Source organism: Pinus tabuliformis, chromosome 4_1 (assembly GCF_031772625.1).
Source record: "Pinus tabuliformis cultivar Carrire ecotype Pingquan chromosome 4_1, CPIR1, whole genome shotgun sequence".
Taxonomy (NCBI): Eukaryota; Viridiplantae; Streptophyta; class Pinopsida; order Pinales; family Pinaceae; genus Pinus; species Pinus tabuliformis.
The window spans coordinates 595885510-595904940 of NC_142303.1; the positions used below are offsets into that span (position 1 = coordinate 595885510).

General features: G+C 42.1%; 1 protein-coding gene and 1 pseudogene across 2 annotated transcripts in view; one reads left to right on the forward strand and one right to left on the reverse strand.

Annotated features, from left to right (window-relative positions):
* LOC149177393 (uncharacterized) overlaps positions 1 to 346 on the reverse strand; it is a 39421-nt gene extending 39075 nt beyond the window's left edge. For both annotated transcript variants that reach the window (XM_089423401.1, XM_089423400.1), the window contains exon 1: positions 8 to 346. In XM_089423401.1, the coding sequence (XP_089279527.1) occupies positions 8 to 290 (283 nt within the window). In that variant the 5' untranslated portion in view covers positions 291 to 346. The remainder of the gene's footprint in view (positions 1 to 7) is intronic.
* A 2560-nt stretch (positions 347 to 2906) lies between these two features.
* LOC149177394 (transketolase, chloroplastic-like) overlaps positions 2907 to 19431 on the forward strand; it is a 33517-nt pseudogene continuing 16992 nt past the window's right edge.

The following is a 19431-nucleotide window of genomic DNA, read 5'->3' on the forward strand; positions in this document are numbered from 1 at the left end:
AACTTACCCAAGGGAGTTGCTAGCCTAAGTCCTTCGTTCCCTGGTATTATCCAGGTCTGTTCTGCTCTCTTCACCACATAGGATGCACGACCAGGCTTCATGTGCCTCTCTTCTCTGCTATCACACACTAACTGAACTGTCTCCCGTTCGCTCTTCTCTTTTATTTCCTGCCTTGACCTAGGCTCTGTGTTTCCTTTTTTCCTTGTCTCCTCCCTTGTTTCTCCTCCATATCGGCATAGATCCCCTCTATCTCCCAACAGAAAAATCCTTCTTTTTCTTTCCCGCTCCATTCCCTCTCTTTTATGCTGTTCGATCTCTGTCTATGATTGGTTAGGGTCCAGTCTAGCCCAACTCCTCTGGACCAACCAAAAATGCCCCCGTCCTAGGTTTTTAGAATTTTTTGCCATCTGTCAGATATTTCCTTTTCTTGCAATGTTTTTCATGAAGTTTTTAATAAACTGCATGCATCTAAGTGTTACCTCCAAGACAATGATTTTCCCAACTTAAGGTTCACACACATATAATTAAGTATATATATATCCACTTTACCATACTTGTGCAGTTTGGACATGTCTAGCTAGTATTCACATTGTTGCAAAGTGACCAAGGAGGCCTATATATTTATCACTGGCAATATTTACAAAATAACCCAAAAAGCCATATATGTATATTTACCATTTTTTGAGTTGTAGACAATATTTACACAACTAAACAAGACAACGTTTACCATATCTACTTGAGTGCATGATGGTTGGGATAATCAATATATTTGCAGAATAATCGGAGTTATTACAACGCCTCCCCCTTGGGGGAACACCGTCCTCGGTGTTCTATGACCATATACCGCAAAAACAATACATGCTTAAAACAAACCTTACCATTAGATTCATCTCGTCAAAGATGATTCTGCTGATATAAAATTTCATGTCAAATGGGTACTGGAATCATAAGATATGGTGTTATACTTATTTAAAATGCACTCATTATTGAGCTTGTAAAGAAGGAAACGTTTACATCGGTCTTCAAGACACAAGGTGAGATGATCATGCACACTCATTGTGACCTGAGTAGACTGTAAAAGACTAGACCAGAAAAGGAATACACTCCAAATCAAGTTCTGGAATTGGAAGAGAATGCTTAGGGCTACTTGACATCACCATATACAGTTAGATGCAAACTTCCAAGGCATCACCAATTGGGCAATTGAGTCACACATTTTCACAAGGCACCATTAGTTCCATCTTTTCTAGTGGGGAAATCAATGCCCTTGGTTGTTAGGAAACATCTCCCTTCTACACCTACCATGTGGGGAGTAGGTTACACCACTCTGAATTATTATATTTCTTGGGCGTTATTGGCCTAGCCCAATGTCTTAATGGCATTTGTAGAAATTTTGAAAAACTGCCCAATTCTGAAATTGCCACCTCACTTTAAATGAGGTCATGAATTTATACGCAGGACTTCCAAACTTAGGGTTGCACTAAAATATTTACATATGCAGACCTTAGTCTTGGCAAGTTCAACTGGATAAACACCAAGAAAAAATCTTCCAAAACTGGATCAATACAATGACCCGTAGGGTGTAGGGTGTAGTTAATCAAGTATGCAAATAATATGAAAATTACATTAATTGACAGAAAAGATATGACACACATTTCATAGCTGAAGTTTTCAACTAAGGCATGCCAAATCACTCAACATTTCAACCTTGTTAGTTCAACAAACCAGAATATCCAAACAGTCATAAAGGAGAATTTAGGACAGCAATGGTAGAATCTCCTTATTATCACAATATATTAAATAAAGCAATATACCTCAGTTCATTCCAAATTAGTACAATAATTCCTATCAGCTTATCTTAAGCAAAGATTCCTCCCAAGCTTCCCAAACCCTAGCTAGGGAATCTACAGTCATTGTAAATTCTAACCAGTGATAATAAGGCATTGCAAGGGATCCAATCACTACTACAAGGGCCTATCCAAGGAGCTCAACAATGCGCTAGATCACACCAATTCTCCAAGTTACAACCAAAGCACTTTCATCACACAAGCTCTATGCTCTTCAATTGCATTTCACAAGCCAAAGAACCCTAGCACAATGCAGTCAACAGGGACTATCCTTGTTAGAAGAGTGAGTGTACGATCTTTAAGATCTATCACATAGCTAGCATTACACCAACCAAAATTTTCTATGGCATGCTTTCTATGAGTGTTTCATTACAAGGGCACTTCCTTCTTTTATATATTTAATAGGTGAGTGAAGCCAACAATAAAACATTAACTAAATCCACAAGCAAACCCTAGGCTAAGTCAACAACAAAGGCTCCAAGCGGAGTGCTAACCAAAAGTTGGCATACACCCACCAAACACTCCAAATGTAAGTCTACCAAAATATGAATTATCATTTTTTTTGTATATCTAAGGCTATCAAATTGGTCATGAATATGAACAGTCCTCTTAGTGATAACTAAATTTCTCATGAATTTAAATAGTTGTCATGATATTCCTATAAGAGTGTGTGTCTATCTTAAGGCAAATTTGCTTCATGAGAACTACTCAGAATGAATGATTTCCCTGAATTTGAATATTTCCTTTGTTACAAGCATTTTTCATCCTTAGCCAATTCCACTAATCGGAAAGTGAGGATTAATTTTATTTTTGAGATTTATAATATAATATTCAGTTTTCTCTATTTAGTATTTAGTTGATTATTGTAAGAGAGGATTTCAACTTCATGAGAGAGAGTGCTCCTATCTATAGCACCTATTTTAATTGTTATCTCCCTGATGTCTAGTTGATTGTACTCATTTTTCTTCTTTGAAAGATGCCTTTGTGTACTTTATGATTCACATTCTTTAATCTAGCTTATTATGACCGGTAGGCTACTTTTGCTTGTGACGTAGAGAAATGCAGAAAAAATATGGAGAAAGACTAGAAGAATGGAACTCAATGCTAGAGATATATAAACAAAAATATCATGTTGAGGCATGTTGAATTTTCTAAGTCTGTCCGTTAGAAAATTAATCTGTATTCTGCTGATTTATTTCTTCTACTTGTTTAAATTCGAACAAGTTATTTAATACATTTAAATATCGAAATAAACACAATACAATCACAACATCTACAGATCATCAACTGAAAGAAAACAAGCACACAAGTGACACCGTTATTTTTGGACAAATGTCCTCGGAAAAACCCAATGCGGGAAAACCGGTGCAGCTATTTAGAGGGTTATATTATTATGCAGTCTTTCTGAGTACAACTGGGTGCCTAACCGGCTCACTCAACAGAGAAAAATACACGGCAGCAATACCTCTATATTCGGAAACAGGTATTTAGAAAACCTGTCCCACGAAACCCTCTCTAGCACAACTGAAGCTCAGTGTTGGCCCTTCTGGCCTCTGCGTCAGCCTCCTGCTGACCTGCATCATCCCTCTGCGGCACTGTGCAACCTATGGGACCCTTTGTGTCACTCCAACAACCTCTGCGTGGATGACACAGTCCCTCTACCTCTACGTTGTCTTTGTTGGGCTCTGTGTGGCTTGGACTGGCTGCTGCTTTCACTCTCTCTGCTTCTGTGCTGGTCTCTAAGTACTGTCTCTGCCTCTTTGCCTCGTACTCACTGCCCCTTGCTGTTGATAACTGATTCAACTTTGCTTAGCAACCCCGCTCTAGTAAAATGAATGACTGATCACTCTGGTGTGTTCTCCAACTGACCCTCAAGCCTCTTCTTATACTTTTCTTGTTGGTCCTTCAACGGCCAAGATTAACTCTCTAATCAACGACTAAGATTAGATTTGGCTTGATCCATGACTTTTGGAACCTTCTAACCCAGTTTTATATTAATACCCATTAATATTTTATTTTTCCGAAGTTTAGACTTAGGAAATCCATTAAAAATATTAATTATTTTAATATCTCCCAAACTGGGTATAATCTGTCCAAACCATTTCTAGGTCTTGGAGATCTCATGTGCTTTAGCCTCCCCACCAATTTTCATGGCTAGAGCACACCCGATGCTACCCCAAATCAACACTCCATTTTAGCGAGGATTGTGCTCTAGTAATACTCCACACTGAGCATCACACTGATTATCCAGCACCAGTCCTTCTGCTGATGCTAGGCCTCCCCGCCCAACATCCTCTGTACTGCTGCATCCTGTATTGCTGCCCATGGCCCTGCCACCGCCATTGCTGCATCCATACGACAACTCCCTATACATCCGTGTTGTTGCTCGTCCATCCTCCCAACACTGCATCTGCATTGCATCCCCTCTCATCATGTTGCATTGTGCTATTGCAAACTGCTACTGCACTGCAACTCAGTTAGTGAGAAGTAAGTAACTGATCCACCCAACTTCTGACATCCCTGTTAGGCTAGAAACACTCCCGATGCTGAAGCTCCCTCTGCCACTAACAAGTGCTCCCTCTACTGACCTCTACACTGCTGCAACAACTCCTTGCATCTCGCACCGTTGCACACCTCTTTGTGCCATCCTGCACTGGTGCAACACTCTCGTGCCTCTTGCACTATTGTAGCCTGTTAGCCTCACGCTATCCGGGGACTCTTGCACTGTAGCACTCTCTGCCGCTTTATCCGCATCCGTCTCTACCTACATCCACCAGTCCTGCTACTCCTTTTCAGGGCTCCCGTAGCAAGGTATAATCCAAGAGGTTGGGTACCTCAAATATCCTGCCCCTCATCGCATATAGTCTTCCTGACTACAGCTCGATGTCTCTCCACTTCTTCTCAAGTGGCACATGAGCACTCATGGCACAATCGTCATCCTCCTCGACTTCTTTCTTCACCCTCGCTGGTGCTGCCTTTGAGTTAGAAGCCTCTCCCTTACTCTACTTCCTCGAACACTGGTTCGCATAGTGACCCAGCTCCCCACAATGGAAGCTCTTGACCTTGGAGAGGTCCTTTTTCCTCTTCTCCTGCTTTCCCGCAGATGTTAGAGCCGCATCCTCTTCCTTGTCCTTCTTGATAATGACCCCTTTGCTGCTACTCCCCACCTTGGTTAGCCGTCTGATCTCTTCTTGGCGAATAGTCACCCATAGTTCTTCCCAATCCAGAAGACTCGTCTTGCCCAGTATGCTCTGGACAAATGTCTTCGAATCCTCGGAGATTGCGTTTAGTGTGGTCCTTACCATCAACTTTGGATCCGGCTTGGCCCCTATGGAAGTTAGTTGGTCACAGATCTCCTTCAACCGACCGAGGAAGATATCTATCTACTCTCCCTTCTGCATCTGGTATGACCTTAGCTGATTCTCTAGGAGCGTCTTCCTCTGCATAGAAGTATGCTAGTACAATGTCTTCAAAGTGTCCCACATCTCCTTTGCCATTTCATTCTCAGCAATATGTGGTACCACATGATCCTTGACCCCATCAAGGATGATGCAGTTTGCCTTAGCCATTTCCTCCTCGTACCTTTCATTAGCTACCAGGTCAACTGGGATAGCCATCACTCTCAAGGCGAAGCCCTTGATACGATGTTTGTCTAGAATGGACAAGATCCTGGCCTTCCAGACCACAAAGTTGGACGCTCCGTCCAGCCTGTCCTGATCTCTCAGCCCATTCACGACCATCTCGTTGCTCTTCTGTCGACTCCTCCGAGTCTCTCTACTTCCTGCCTGGAAGTTCTCAGTTTGACTCCTGCTGGGTCTCTTTACTTCCCATCTGGAAGTTCTCCTCTGGACTCCCTCTAAGTCCCGATTTTCCTCCTAGAAATCCTTCTGCCAACTGTCAAGTTGCTCCTCTTCTATCGCTTGTGCAACTGCAACACTGCTCCAGATTCCTTGGCTAGAAATCCACCTCGGCAACAACTCCCTCTACCTTGGTCTTTCCCTGTTAGGTACTGTTCTAACCACAGTACCCCACCAGCTTCACTCCACAAACTACCCACAGCCTCCTATGCCCCAGCAACTGAAGGATTGAGCCTCTTGGCTCTGCGCAATCTTGGCATCGGCAAAACAACTCCCTCAGCCAACTGCGTCAGCCCACCTGGCCTTTGTGTGGCTCTGCGTGAGCTTGTTTCTGCCCTCCTCAACCTCTGCGCTGCCTCTCTCTAGCCCAGAATGATGACGCAATCCCTCTGCGTCACTCCTTCCTTTGTCGCTTTCTGCAAGGATCAGCTCTGTCACTCGGGACAGTTGAATCTGCTGCAAATGCTCTGCTAAGCTAATGCCTTCAGTTTTCCTGTGATCTGCAACCACGCTCTGATACCATGTTGAATTTTCTAAGTCTATCCATTAGAAAATTAATCTGTATTCTGCTGGTTTATTTCTTCTACTTGTTTAAATTCGAACAAGTTATTTAATACATTTAAATACCGAAATAAACACAATACAGTCACAACATCTACAGATCATCAACTGAAAGAAAACAAGCACACAAGTGACACCGTTATTTTTGGACAAATGTCCCCAGAAAAACCCAATGCGGGAAAACCATTGCAGCTATTCAGAGGATTATATTATTATGCAGTTTTTCTAAGTACAACTGGGTGCCTAACCAACTCACCCGACAGAGAAAAATACATGGCAACAATACCTCTATATTCGGAAACTGGTATTTTGAAAACCTGTCCCACGAAACCTTCTCCGGCACAACTGAAGGTCGGCACTGGTCCTTCTGGCCTCTTTGTCAGCCTCCTGCTAACCTGCGTCAGCCCTCTGAGGCACTATGCAGCCTCTGGGACCATCTGCATCACTCCAACAGCCTTTGCGTGGATGACATAGTCCCTCTGCCTCTGCGTTGTCTCTGCTGGTCTCTGCGTGGCCTAGACTGGCTATTGCTCTCGCTCTCTCTGCTTCTGCGCTGGTCTTTGAGTACTGTCTCTGCCTCTCTGTCTTGTACTCACTACCCCTTGCCGTTGATCACTGATTCAACTTTTCTTAGCAACCCTGCTCTAGCAAAATGAATGACTAATTACTCTAGTGTGTCCCACGAAACCTTCTCCGGCACAACTGAAGGTCGGCGCTGGTCCTTCTGGCCTCTTTGTTAGCCTCCTGCTGACCTGCGTCAGCCCTCTGAGGCACTATGCAGCCTCTGGGACCCTCTGCATCACTCCAGCAGCGTTTGCGTGGATGACACAATCCCTCTGCCTCTGCGTTGTCTCTGCTGGTCTCTGCGTGGCCTAGACTAGCTATTGCTCTCGCTCTCTCTGCTTCTGCGCTGGTCTTTGAGTACTGTCTCTGCCTCTCTGTCTCGTACTCACTACCCCTCGTCGTTGATCACTGATTCAACTTTTCTTAGCAACCCCGCTCTAGCAAAATGAATGACTAATTACTCTGGTGTGTTCTCCAACTGACCCTCAAGCCTCTTCTTATACTTTTCTGGTTGGTCCTTCAATGACCGAGATTAAATCTCTAATCAACGACTAAGATTAGATTTGGCTTGATCCGTGACTTTTGGAACCTTCTAACCCAGTTTTATATTAATACCTATTAATATTTTATTTTTCCTAAGTTTAGACTTAGGAACTCCATTAAAAATATTAATTATTTTAATATCTCCCAATCCGGGTACAATCTGTCCAAGCCATTTCTGGGTCTTGGAGATCTCATATGCTTTAGCCTCTCCACCAATTTTCATGGCTAGATCACATCTGATGCTACCCCAAATCAACAAGGAAAAAAATTCATGACTTTCTTCAGGGTGGACTTCTTTCTGACTGGGAATTAGCTCTGCCAGTAAGTACTAAATTACAATGCTTTTTTATTTTTTCTTGATACAGAATAATAATAGATGTTGCTGCTAATTGTTGCAAAGTTTAATTTGGTCTGGTCGATTAGTAAGAGGGTACTTCCACACCCAACACATGACTCCATTCCACACATGGACGTGCTTGGCAAAGTGGATTTTGTATGGTTTGTTGTAAACTAAGTTCAATTATGTTGTGCATCATATAATTTATGTGTGGTTGGGTATATGAATACAGAGATTCTCGCAATCAGACCAGATAGATGCAACACATGGGTATTTTGAAAAGTGCTTGAATCGAATTGCAAAAGTCATACCTAGTCCAATGGGAGGAAGTGCTGACCTTGCAAGCTCAACCTAAGTCTACCTAAAAGAATTTGAGGATTTCATGCGGCCAGAAAGGTCATGGGGCTGAAACATCCATTATGGTTGTGAGAACATGCCACGGCTGGGATCTCCAATGGAATTGTCTTGCATGGTAGTGGGTTAATCCCATTTGCAGCAATTTTCCTTGTGTTTTCAAACTACATGAAGAGTTCAATGAGGCTCTCTTCTCTCAGCAATGTTGTGGAGTGGGTATATACTAATCCATGACTCAATTGGTCTAGTGGAAGATGGCCCAACACACCAGCTAGTTGAGCATCTTGCAGATCTGAGAGCTGTACTGAATTTGTTGGTCTTGAGACCTGGTGATTACAATGAAATAGCAGGTGCATACAAAATAGCAATTGGATATATAAAAGGACCATCCGTAATTGCACTACCTAGGCAAAAGTTGGCTGCAAACCTGGCAGGGACAACAATTGAGGGCGTGGGTGATAATTCTGACAAAGATCTTGATTAGAACTGGATCAGAGCTCTGCCTTTGCAAGACTGCTGCCAAGAAACTCAGAAAAGGAGGAATGAAGATAAGAGTGGTCTCTTTAGCTTGTTGAGTATTGTTTGAAGAACAACTGCAAGGATATAGGGATGTCATTGTTCCTCCAAGTATTGAGAAGAGACTAAGTGTTGAAGCTGGTTCTCCTCTGGGATGGAGAGAGTATGTGAGCTCTAAGGGGCTAATACAAGTTGTGAGAGATTTTGGAGCTAGTGGAGCTTAAGTGGATGTCTTTGAGAAAATGGGATTTACAGAAGAAAATATAACAGAACTGTATTCTAAGCTTCCATGCTCATCCCACCCAAAACAGTTTCAGAATCAGCAGCACCATAGTTTGCTACATGAGAATAAATGTTGGTTTGTGTATATGTACAAAATTAAGACCCCCACAACCATCTGCAGTTGTCTCGCTATTGCATTCAATCCTTTTAAATGCATGTTTTTACTTTTCAATTTTCTGTATCCTACACATACACGGTCAAATATCTCCTTTATAGTTAGTATGTATTCTTATGACATGCGAGAACCTCATGAGAGTAATTGGCAGACCGTTAATTATAATCTGTGCTATTCTAGGGGCACCATTCTCATGGGCATTTCCTACTCCAGAGGTGTTAAGATTCATATACTTGTCCCCTTCTTTTTCTTTTTTTTTTTAGATGTCAGTTGGGCATGTGATGTGATGAGTAGTGCTCCTGAGGATATTTGTTCTCTCTTGGTTCTGGATCAATTTGATAGTGTTCCAATAAGCAACAGGGGGTTGGGCTTTCCTCTACTTAAGTTGAATATGTTAGTTTAGTTCCTTTCGAGAGGCATCTTTCTTGGAATTCAGATGTACTTGGTGAGCTACGTTTTGCTCAAGATCATCCTTTTGTCTTATTTTGTGACAATTAGAGTATTATTGAGCTTAATCATAATCTAATGAATCATACGAGTCTAAACACAACGAGGTTTGGAAGCACCATAGTTGGCACCCCCATGCTTAGGGAAAAGTTGTACAATTTTTCTTCCATTTATAGATCAATTTGGACTTGCTTATTGACACATATTGATGGTATGTGATCTGCAGCAGCCCCTAAGCCCTAGGGCATAAACAGAGTAAGCATTAAACAGTGAAAATGCCAAGGGAGGACTTTGCTTGGGCTTATTATAAAAAAATTCCAGCTCCAATTAAGCTTTGTTACTTACGTAAATTTTGCAAAGATCCATGTGTTGATTTCTGGTAGCACCGGATGCGCTCTAAGTCTCAAATTTTGTAGGGAGGCTTGGGCACATGTATTCCAAAGAACCCAAAAAGTGTTTTGGGAAATTCCACCCGGATACAGTTTTATTAAAATAATTAATTATTTTTAATGGGTCCCTAAGTCTAAACTTAGGAAATTAAAATAATTAATAGGTGTTAATCTAACTATGGGTGTAACTTTTAGAAGAAGACGAGGATCAAGCAGAAATGATCTTAGCCATTGATTAGCTTCTAATCTGGGCCATTGAATGTCAACGAGAAGATCATTTAAGGAGGCTTGAGGGTCATTTGGAAGACACATTGAGAGAGATCAAGAAGATCAAATTTCTCAGAGAGGGCAGCGCAACAATTGCTAGAGGAGTGATCGAAGTGATCTTTTGCAGTGAGGGCTAGAGATAGTATCTAGAAGAGGGAAGCTTTCTTGGGCTGGAGAGTACAAGGCAGAGAGGGCAGAACGACATCCAGAGAGAGGCAGACGCTAGCCCACGCAGAGCTGACGCAGTGGCAACGCAGGCCTTAGAGGGAGATCGAATTCCTGCTGAGGAAATCGAGTTTTAGAAGTCGAGAGCCGAGGTGAGAGACCAAGAGGCAGAAATTCGGAATTTCCAGCTAGTAGAGGGTCTGAAGGAGGAGCAACGTGATTCCCAGCAGGGGTGATGCAAAGACTACGTCAGGCTTACGCAGTTCTGCGTGGAGGCCACGTAGAGGGGACACAGAGACTACGTGAGGCTTATGTAGTTCTATGCAGAGGCCATGTAGAGGGGACGCAGAGGCTCCAATCCAGCGTGATCAGACTCACATTCTTCTAGTGACAGGGTGAGAGCATCTCACTACTTGTTTTGTCCAGTTTCTCTCTGTATCGGATTGCTAGTTGAGCATCCAAGGAATTGTACTCAGATTTACTACTGCATAATAATAAAACCCTCAAATTTGCTGCACTTGTTTTACCGCATTGGGTTTTTCTGGGGAAATTTGTCCAAAAATAACGGTGCTATTGTGTTGTATTTTCTTTCTTGCTCAATGGCTTGTTTCCGTATATAAATTAATTAAGTGAAGGTTGTAGTGTATGTATTTCAATATTTGTCATAGGAAACTGCAAGTAATTTGTTTAAAACTAAGTTGCACAAAACGGGGAAACGGGTACGAGTTTCCGAAACGGGCACAGGTACGAAACGCGACCTCCCCAAATTTTGAAAACGGGGAAACACGAATATATATATGTGTGTGTGTGTGTGTGCAATCATAAAGCATACATGATACATTATAATTTATTACATTCAAACATTATGATTAAATTTACATCACATTTACTCATGAATGATCACATAATGAAAATAAAAATATCGAAATATCGGAATATCCAAAAGCAACCTTTATTATATATCCAAATCTCAAAATCAGCGTTTATTATATATTAATATATGAGGCTGCAAGTACAATAAAGACTATAAGGCTGCAAAAACTATAGAGACAAAAGAATAATCCTCATCATCATAATCCTCATCAAAAATAGAAGCAGAACAATGCTCAACAGTGGATGGTGGTGCTGAAGAATGATGGGCCAATTCCACTTCCAATTTGGACCTCAATATTCACGGCAGCAAGAGAGAGATCCAAATCAGGACTTTCTGCATCCACATCCCATTCTTTAGAAGGACCATTGTTGTATTTTGGATCCCTACGAGATGCAAGGCGAAGGTTGGAGTGCACATAAACAAGATCCTCTGCCTTCTGTGAGCCCAACCTATTGCGCTTCAAAGAATGAATAAAACCATAAGTGCTCCAATTACTTTCTTCTGATGAAGAGCTTGCCACTCGTGAAAGAATACGAATGGCAAGGTTTTGCAAATGTACACCATTTTCTCCATGACAAATCCACCACCTAACTAGATTCATGGTGCTGCTCTCCTCCAAAGCTGATATATCTGCATAATCATCTATTCCTACAGCAAAACTGGCAAATTCTTTCTTTACCTCCCTGTGTAGATGAGAAGGAAACATTCTCATAAGGGCTTTTTTCACCCCATTAGCCACCTCTCTATCCTTATGGGGTGCCTTCCTCTTCCCATTGCTTGAGCAATAAGCTCCTCATAAAATTTGGGGTTCAAGGCATGTGCTAAAGTGTGCAATGGAGTGTTGAAATTGTTTCACCTATCAACAATGATTTTCTTGACTAAACCAGCAAAATGATCATCAACAAACAAAAGTTGTCGAGACTCTTGCGAAATGGTTTCCATAGTTTTCTCAACCATGGAATCCATGCCATCATATACCTCTCCTAAGAAAGGTTGGTTAGTGTCAGCACTCCAAAGAAGCTCAAATGTAGGGGTTGTGAACTTTAGCAAGAAATCTACCTTGCTCCACCAATCCTCATCAAGGCACAATCTACGCACCATATATCCTTGCTCTGAATCTGCTTGTCTCCACTCAATCCAAAGTTGACTCACCACCATAGAAACTAATGCATGCTTAACCTCAACAAGGCGGTGCAGCAACAGGAAGTTTGAGGCATTTCTTGTCTCAGCAACTTTTAACAACTCCAATTTGGAGTACTCTCGAAATATGGCCTGAGATTGGTGGTGGTTGGTAATGAACTTGACAATCTCCCTTGCTTCCCCTGTGATTTCCTTTATCTAGGAAACATTGTTGTCGATCTCCTCTAAGATCAGATTCAGATTATGGACAATGCATGGTGTCCAAAAGATGTGGTCATACCTCCCCTCAATAATTAAACTTGTAGCTTTGCAAACTGGTGCATTATCCGGGATAACTTGCACCACCTTGTTAGGCCCTATTTGTTCAATAGCTTTTGTAATAAGATCAGCAATGAACTATGCATCTTTTACCTCTCCTGAGCAGTCTTCCGCCTTGATAAACATTGCTCCTTTGGGGGAAGTGGTAATGATATTTATCAATGGTTTGTGCCTTGTATCTATCCATCCATCTGAGACTATGGTAACCCCAAAGCTACTCCAAGAAGAACGAAATGGTGATAAAATATCCTCCACAAGCTCCTTCTCATTTTTGAGAAGCTAAGTTCTAAATTTCTCATAGTTGGGCCCCTTGTACCGTTGAGGAGCTTTGTTAATTGCCCTTATCATATCTTGCCAGTAAGGAGAGCGAACAACATTGAATGGGATACCACATGCATAAATGCACCTAGCCACTCTGGAATCAATTTCTTCTCTCGCTTGCACATTCACCAATTTAGCAATTCTGCTATCTTGAACTGAAGGGGATGCCCCTCTGGTATTTTTGGGTGCTGGTTGTTCATGTTGTTGAGTGGCACCAGCTCTCCTCTTTCTTGCTTCAACTACAATCCTTGCCTCAATGTTAGATGGAGCTTGAGTAGCTTGAGTAAGCTCATCATGCCTTCTCTTAATAACATCCACCTCATCTTGCTCTCTTTGATATGCCCTCCTTGCCAATGGATCTGTTGTTTTTGTGCAACCCACAACCCCCTGTCCTCCTCCATGCAAAATATGTGCCTTCACTCTTGGGTAGGAGCTCTTGTATGAATTATTGCAAAGATTACATCACCATTCCCATGAACCACCACCTCCACATTTTTTATGCTTCTGAACATGCCTCAAAAGAGGATAATATTCAGCCCTTGGGTTGGCCCTAGGGCTTGAACTTGTAGCTGCACTTTGGTTGGAAGCCATTGCTACAAAAATAAATTAAAAAAACAAATCTGTAAATAAAAAACGTTTTTCATATTTTTGGCAGCATAAACCCTTGAAAAATTGAAGAAATAGTAGGAAAAAAACTAAGAAAATGAATGTTGCTTACCCAAATTAATTTTCTGTAGCTGAAGCTACCCCAAAATGCCAAAAAAGACGAGAAATATGGCTGTAGCTGAGCCAAAAAACCAAGAATGCCGTAGCCGGAAACTCTGCACTCCAAATCTGCTGCTAAAATCTCTTTCTCTTGCTGCTGAAATCTCTTGCTCTTGCTGCTGAAATCTCTTGCTCTTGCTGCTGAAATCTCCTTTGCTCACTGTTGAAAACACCCTAGCTGAAACCACTGCTCTCTTCCTCTCTTCTCCTTTGCTAAAATCGTCAGTCTCCAAGAGAAACAACTTGCTCAATTGTGTGATGAGAGAATGAGGCGAAGGTCACTTTTATAACTTGAGAGAGGCATCTAGAAGCAACTAGAAGCCACTTTAGTCACCCAATTAAAAAATAGAAAAGAAAATAAATAAATAAAAATTAAGAAAGTCAATCTGCGTGGGGAAACTCTGTCGTACGGCCCGGAAACTCGTTTTCGGTCGTACTGGCCACGTTTCCTCCTTGAGAAACAAGCCAGTACGGCCGGAAACGAGTTTTCGGATCGTACTATACGGGTTTCCCCATTTCCATTTCGTTTTTGTACAGAAATGGACCCTTTGCCCAAGTTTCCTACAACTTAGGTTTAAAGCTATGTTGTAGGAAATGTTGCCCAGGGATCCGTTTCCGGCCGGAAATGAAACAGAAATGAGGAAACTCGTATCACAAGGCCTAGAAACTCATTTCCGGCCATACTGGCACATTTCACGTTGGGGAAATGTGGCCAATACGACTGGAAACGAGTTTCCAGGCCATATGGCAGAGTTTCCACTTAACACTTGTCGTTTTCTTTTATTTTTTCGCTCCTAATTTTTTATTGGGCAACTAAAATATCTTCTGGATGCCTCTCTCAAGTTATAAAAAAGACTCTCGCCTCATTCTCTTATCACACAATTGAGCAAGTCGTTTCTCTTGGAGACAGATGATTTTAGCAAAGGAGAAAAGAAGAAGAGAGCAGTGATTTCAGCTAGGGCATTTTCAATAGTGAGCAAAGGAGATTTCAGCAGCAAGAGAAAGAGATTTCAATAGCAAGAGAAAGAGATTTGAGCAACAAATTTGGAGTGCCGAGTTTCCGGTTACGACATTCTTGGCTTTTGGCTCAGCTGCAACAATATTTCTTGTCTTTTCTGGCATCTTCGGGTAGCTTCAGCTACAAAAAATTAATTTGGGTAAGAAGCATTCATTTTCTTAGTTTTTTCCTACTATTTCTTCAATTTTTCGAGGGTATATGTTGCCAAAAATATGAAAAACGTTTTCTCTTTACAGATTTGTTTTTTTTATCTTTTATTTTTGCAGCAATGACTTCCAACCAAAGTGCAGCTGCAAGTTCAAGCCCCAGGGCCAACCCAAAGGCTGAATATTATCCTCTTTGGAGGCATGTTCAGAAGCTTAAAAAATGTGGAGGTGGTGGCTCATGGGAATGGCGATGTAATCTTTGTAGTAATCCGTACAAGGGTTCCTACCCAAGAGTGAAGGGACATCTTTTGCATGGAGGAGGGCAGGGGATTGTCGGTTGCACAAAAACAATAGACCCATTGACAAGGAGAGCATATCAAAGAGAGCAAGATGAGGCGGATGGAATTAAGAGAAGGCATGATGAGCTTAGTCAAGCTACTCCTCAAGCTCCACCTAACATTGAGCCAAGGATTGTAGTTGAAGCAAGGAAGAGGAGAGCTAGTGCCACTCAACAACATGAACAACTAGCATCCAAAAATACTAGAGGGACATCCCCTTCAGTTCAGGATAGCAAAATTGCTAAATTGGTGAATGTGCAAGCGAGAGAAGAAACTGATTCCAAAGTGGCTAGGTGCATTTATGAATGTGGTATCCCATTCAATGTTGTTCGCTCTCCTTATTGACAAGATATGATAAGGGCAATTAACAAAGCTCCTCAAGGGTACAAGGGGCCCAACTATGAGAAAGTCAGAACTCAGCTTCTCGAAAATGAGAAGGAGCTTTTGGAGGATATCTTATCACCAATTCGTTCTTCCTGGAGTAGCTCTGGGGTTACCATAGTCTCAGATGGATGGATAGATACAAGGCGCAGACCATTGATAGAGCAATGTTTATAAAGGCGGAAAACTGCTCGGGAGAGGTAAAAGATGCACAGTTCATTGCTAATGTTATTATAAAAGCTACTGAACAAATAGGGTCTAACAGGATGGTGCAAGTTATCACAAATAATGCACCAATTTGCAAAGCTGCAGGTTTAATTATTGAGGGGAGGTATGACCACATCTTTTGGACACCCTGCATTGTCCATAATTTGAATCTGATCTTAGAGGAGGTCGACAACAAAGTTCCATGGATAAAGGAAATCATAGGGGAAGCAAGGGAGATTGTTAAATTCATCACCAACCACCACCAATCTTAGGCAATATTTTGAGAGTACTCCAAATTAGAGTTGTTAAAAGTTGTTGAGACAAGATATGCCTCAAACTTCTTGATGTTGCGTCACCTTGCTGAGGTTAAGAATGCATTAGTTTTTATGGTGGTGAGTCAACTTTGGGTTGAGTGGAGACAAGCAGATTCAGAGTGGGGATATATGGTGCATAGATTGTGCCTTGATGAGGATTGATGAAGCAAGATAGATTTCTTGCTAAAGTTCACAACCCCTGCATTTGATCTTCTTCGGAATGCTGATGTTGACCAACCTTTCTTAGGAGAGGTATATGATGTCATGGATTCCATGGTTCAGAAAACTATGGAAATAATTTCACAAGAGTCTCCACAACTTTTGTTTGTTGATGATTATTTTGTTGATTTAGTCAAGAAAACCATTGTTGATAGGTGGAACAATTTCAACACTCCATTCCACAGTTTAGCACATGCTTTGAATCCCAAATTTTATGATGAGGAGCTTATTGCTCAAAGCAATGGGAAGAGGAAGGCACCCCATAAGGATAGAGAGGTGGCTAATGGGGTGAAAAAAGCCCTTATGAGAATATTTCCATCTCATCTACACAGGGAGGTAAAGGAAGAATTTGCCAGTTTTGCTGCAGGATTAGATGATTATGCAGATATATCAGCTTTGGAGGAGAGAAGCACTATGAATCCAATTAGGTGGTGGATTTGTCATGGAGCAAATGGTGTACATCTGCAAAACCTTGCCATTCGTGTTCTTTCACAAGGAGACTCGGGACGAGTTAGCAGCTGTGGGGTCTACACCTCAAGGTTCCGAGATGATGAGACTGGCCCTAAACTTAGTCTCAGAAGAGTGGCAAGTCTTTGTCCAGAGTATCTTGGGTAGGGCAACTTTGCAAGAATGGGATAGTATGTGGGCAGCTCTCAAGCAGGAAGAGCTAAGGAGAGATCTAGTCAACTGTAAGCTTGACAGAACTAGCAACAATGGGTCGAAGCCAAAGGAGGAGGAAGAGAATGTAGCCCTTGCATCCAAGGGGTAGCACGAGCAGTAGAGGGGGAAGAAGGACGTTTCGAAGATCAAATGCTTCAGGTGTGGTGAAATGGGTCACTATGCAACATAGTGTCCACTCAGGAAGAAGGACAAAGATGAGAAGCACGATCCAAAGGCTGCACCCTCGAAGATCAAGGAGGAGAAGTTTTCCATGATAGCGGAGATACCTCCAAGAGGGAGGTGGGTTGCTTTAGAGTTGTAGTTCGAGAGCTACAGATGGGCAGGATCCTTGAGGAGCCTACCTCTCGGATCAATTCCTTGGTTCGAGAGCCCAGATCAGAAGTAGCAGGATGGACTAGCATCAATTGGTGCAAAGGAGTGTTGCAGTGACAGATGCAGTGGCTAGAATGCCAAGTCTTAGAAGCGTAGTGCAGAGTTGCAACATTGCAGGGAGGCATAGTGCAGTAGCAGTAGCAGCCCAGTGGCTTCAAAGGGATAGCGTGGGACTAGCAGCAATCTGATCTTCAGCATCGAAATGCATCTATGCTGAACACTTGTTTAGATTTTGGAATGTTTTCAGTTGGAGTGTAGATGAAGTGTTAGCAGTGGAAGTGTTAACAGTAGCATAGTTGCAGCGCCTGAGAGGGGGTTGTAGTACGGATGCAGTGTTGACAGTGGCAGTGTCAGCAATAGTACAGTTGCAGCATCAACGCAGTAGTTGGTGGATATCATGTCAGACATCAGTAGCGCAGAGGACGATGTTATGAAGTCAGGGTGATGCTTCAGTGGCAGGCATTGCTAGAGCACATTCCTCGCTAAGAGAGCGTGTTGATTTCTAGTAGCATCGAATGTGCTCTAAGTCTCAAATTTTGCAGGAAGGCTTGGGCACATGTATTCCAAAGAACCCAGAAGCGTTTTGGGAAATTCCACCCGAAGACAGTTTTAATAAAATAATTAATTATTTTTAATGGGTCCCTAAGTCTAAACTTAGGAAATTAAAAAAATTAATGGGTATTAACCTAACTGTGGGTGTAACTTCTAGAAGAAGACGAGGATCATGTAAAAATGATCTTATCCATTGATTAGCTTCTAATCTGGGTCGTTGAATGTCAACGAGAAGATTATTTAAGGAGGCTTGAGGGTCATTTCAAAGACACACTGAGAGAGATCAAGAAGATCGAATTTCTCAGAGAGGGCAGTGCAACAGTTGCTAAAGGAGTGATCAAAGTGATCTTTTGCAGTGAGGGGCAGAGATAGTATCCGGAAGAGGGAATTTTTCCTGGGCCGGAGAGTACAAGGTAGAGAGGGCAGAACGACATCTAGAGAGAGGCAGATGTTGGCCCATGCAGAGCTAACACAGTGGCAGCGCAGGCCTTAGAGGGAGATCGAATTCCCGATGAGGAAATCGAGTTTCAGATGCCGAGAGCCGGGGTGTGAGACCGGGAGGCAGAAATTCAAAATTTCCAGCCAACAGAGGGTTCGGAGGAGGAGCAGTTTAATTCCCAGCAGCGGTAACGCAGAGACTGCGTTAGAATTACGCAGTTCTGCGCAGAGGCCACGCAGAGGGGATGCAGAGGCTCCAATCCAGCGTGATCAAACTAAGATTCTTCCAATGACAGGGTGAGAGCATCTCACTACTTGTTTTGTTCAGTTTCTCTCTATATCGGATTTCTAGTTGAGCATCCAAGGAATTGTACTAAGATTTACTAATTCATAGTAATAAAACCCTTAGACCTGCTGCACCGGTTTTCTTGCATTGGGTTTTCCTCGGGACATTTGTCCAAAAATAACGGTGTTATTGTGTTGTATTTTCTTTCTTTCTAAATTGCTTGTTTCCCCATATAATGTATGTATTTTGATATTTGTTGTAGGAAACTACAAGTAATTTGTTTAAAGGAATTTCACAAATAGGGGAAATGTCATCAGGTGCTCTAATAGGGATTCCGGTTTAAGGAATTTTCACACCATGTACAGATGCCATTTTAGATTCAAATACCACCCTGCCCAGATTCGTGGCCATGACAATGGCCCTTGCAAAAGCATTCCCCAAGATGATAAACACGAAGCCAGCTTTAGCATTGACTTCATGAATGAGCTTAAAACCAAGAAAGCATGCTAAAATGCAGAAATGGTACACATTGTGGGTGGCCAAACTTCTTCAAATACGCCTTGTCACCTTTCTTTATTGAATCCCCAATGTCTGGGCCAAGTTTTCATGTTCAATGTCGAAAATCGTCAACAATATATCATCTACGCATGTGAAAAGCACAATCAAACTCCATGACAACAAACTATCCTTATGACCTATTTGCTACCCCAAGGTCCAGTGCTGGAAACCTCGCTCTGATACCACTCTATAACATATCCCCCTTATTAACCAGAGGTAGTTACTATGATGTCCAACTCCCATGGTGAGATTATGAGAA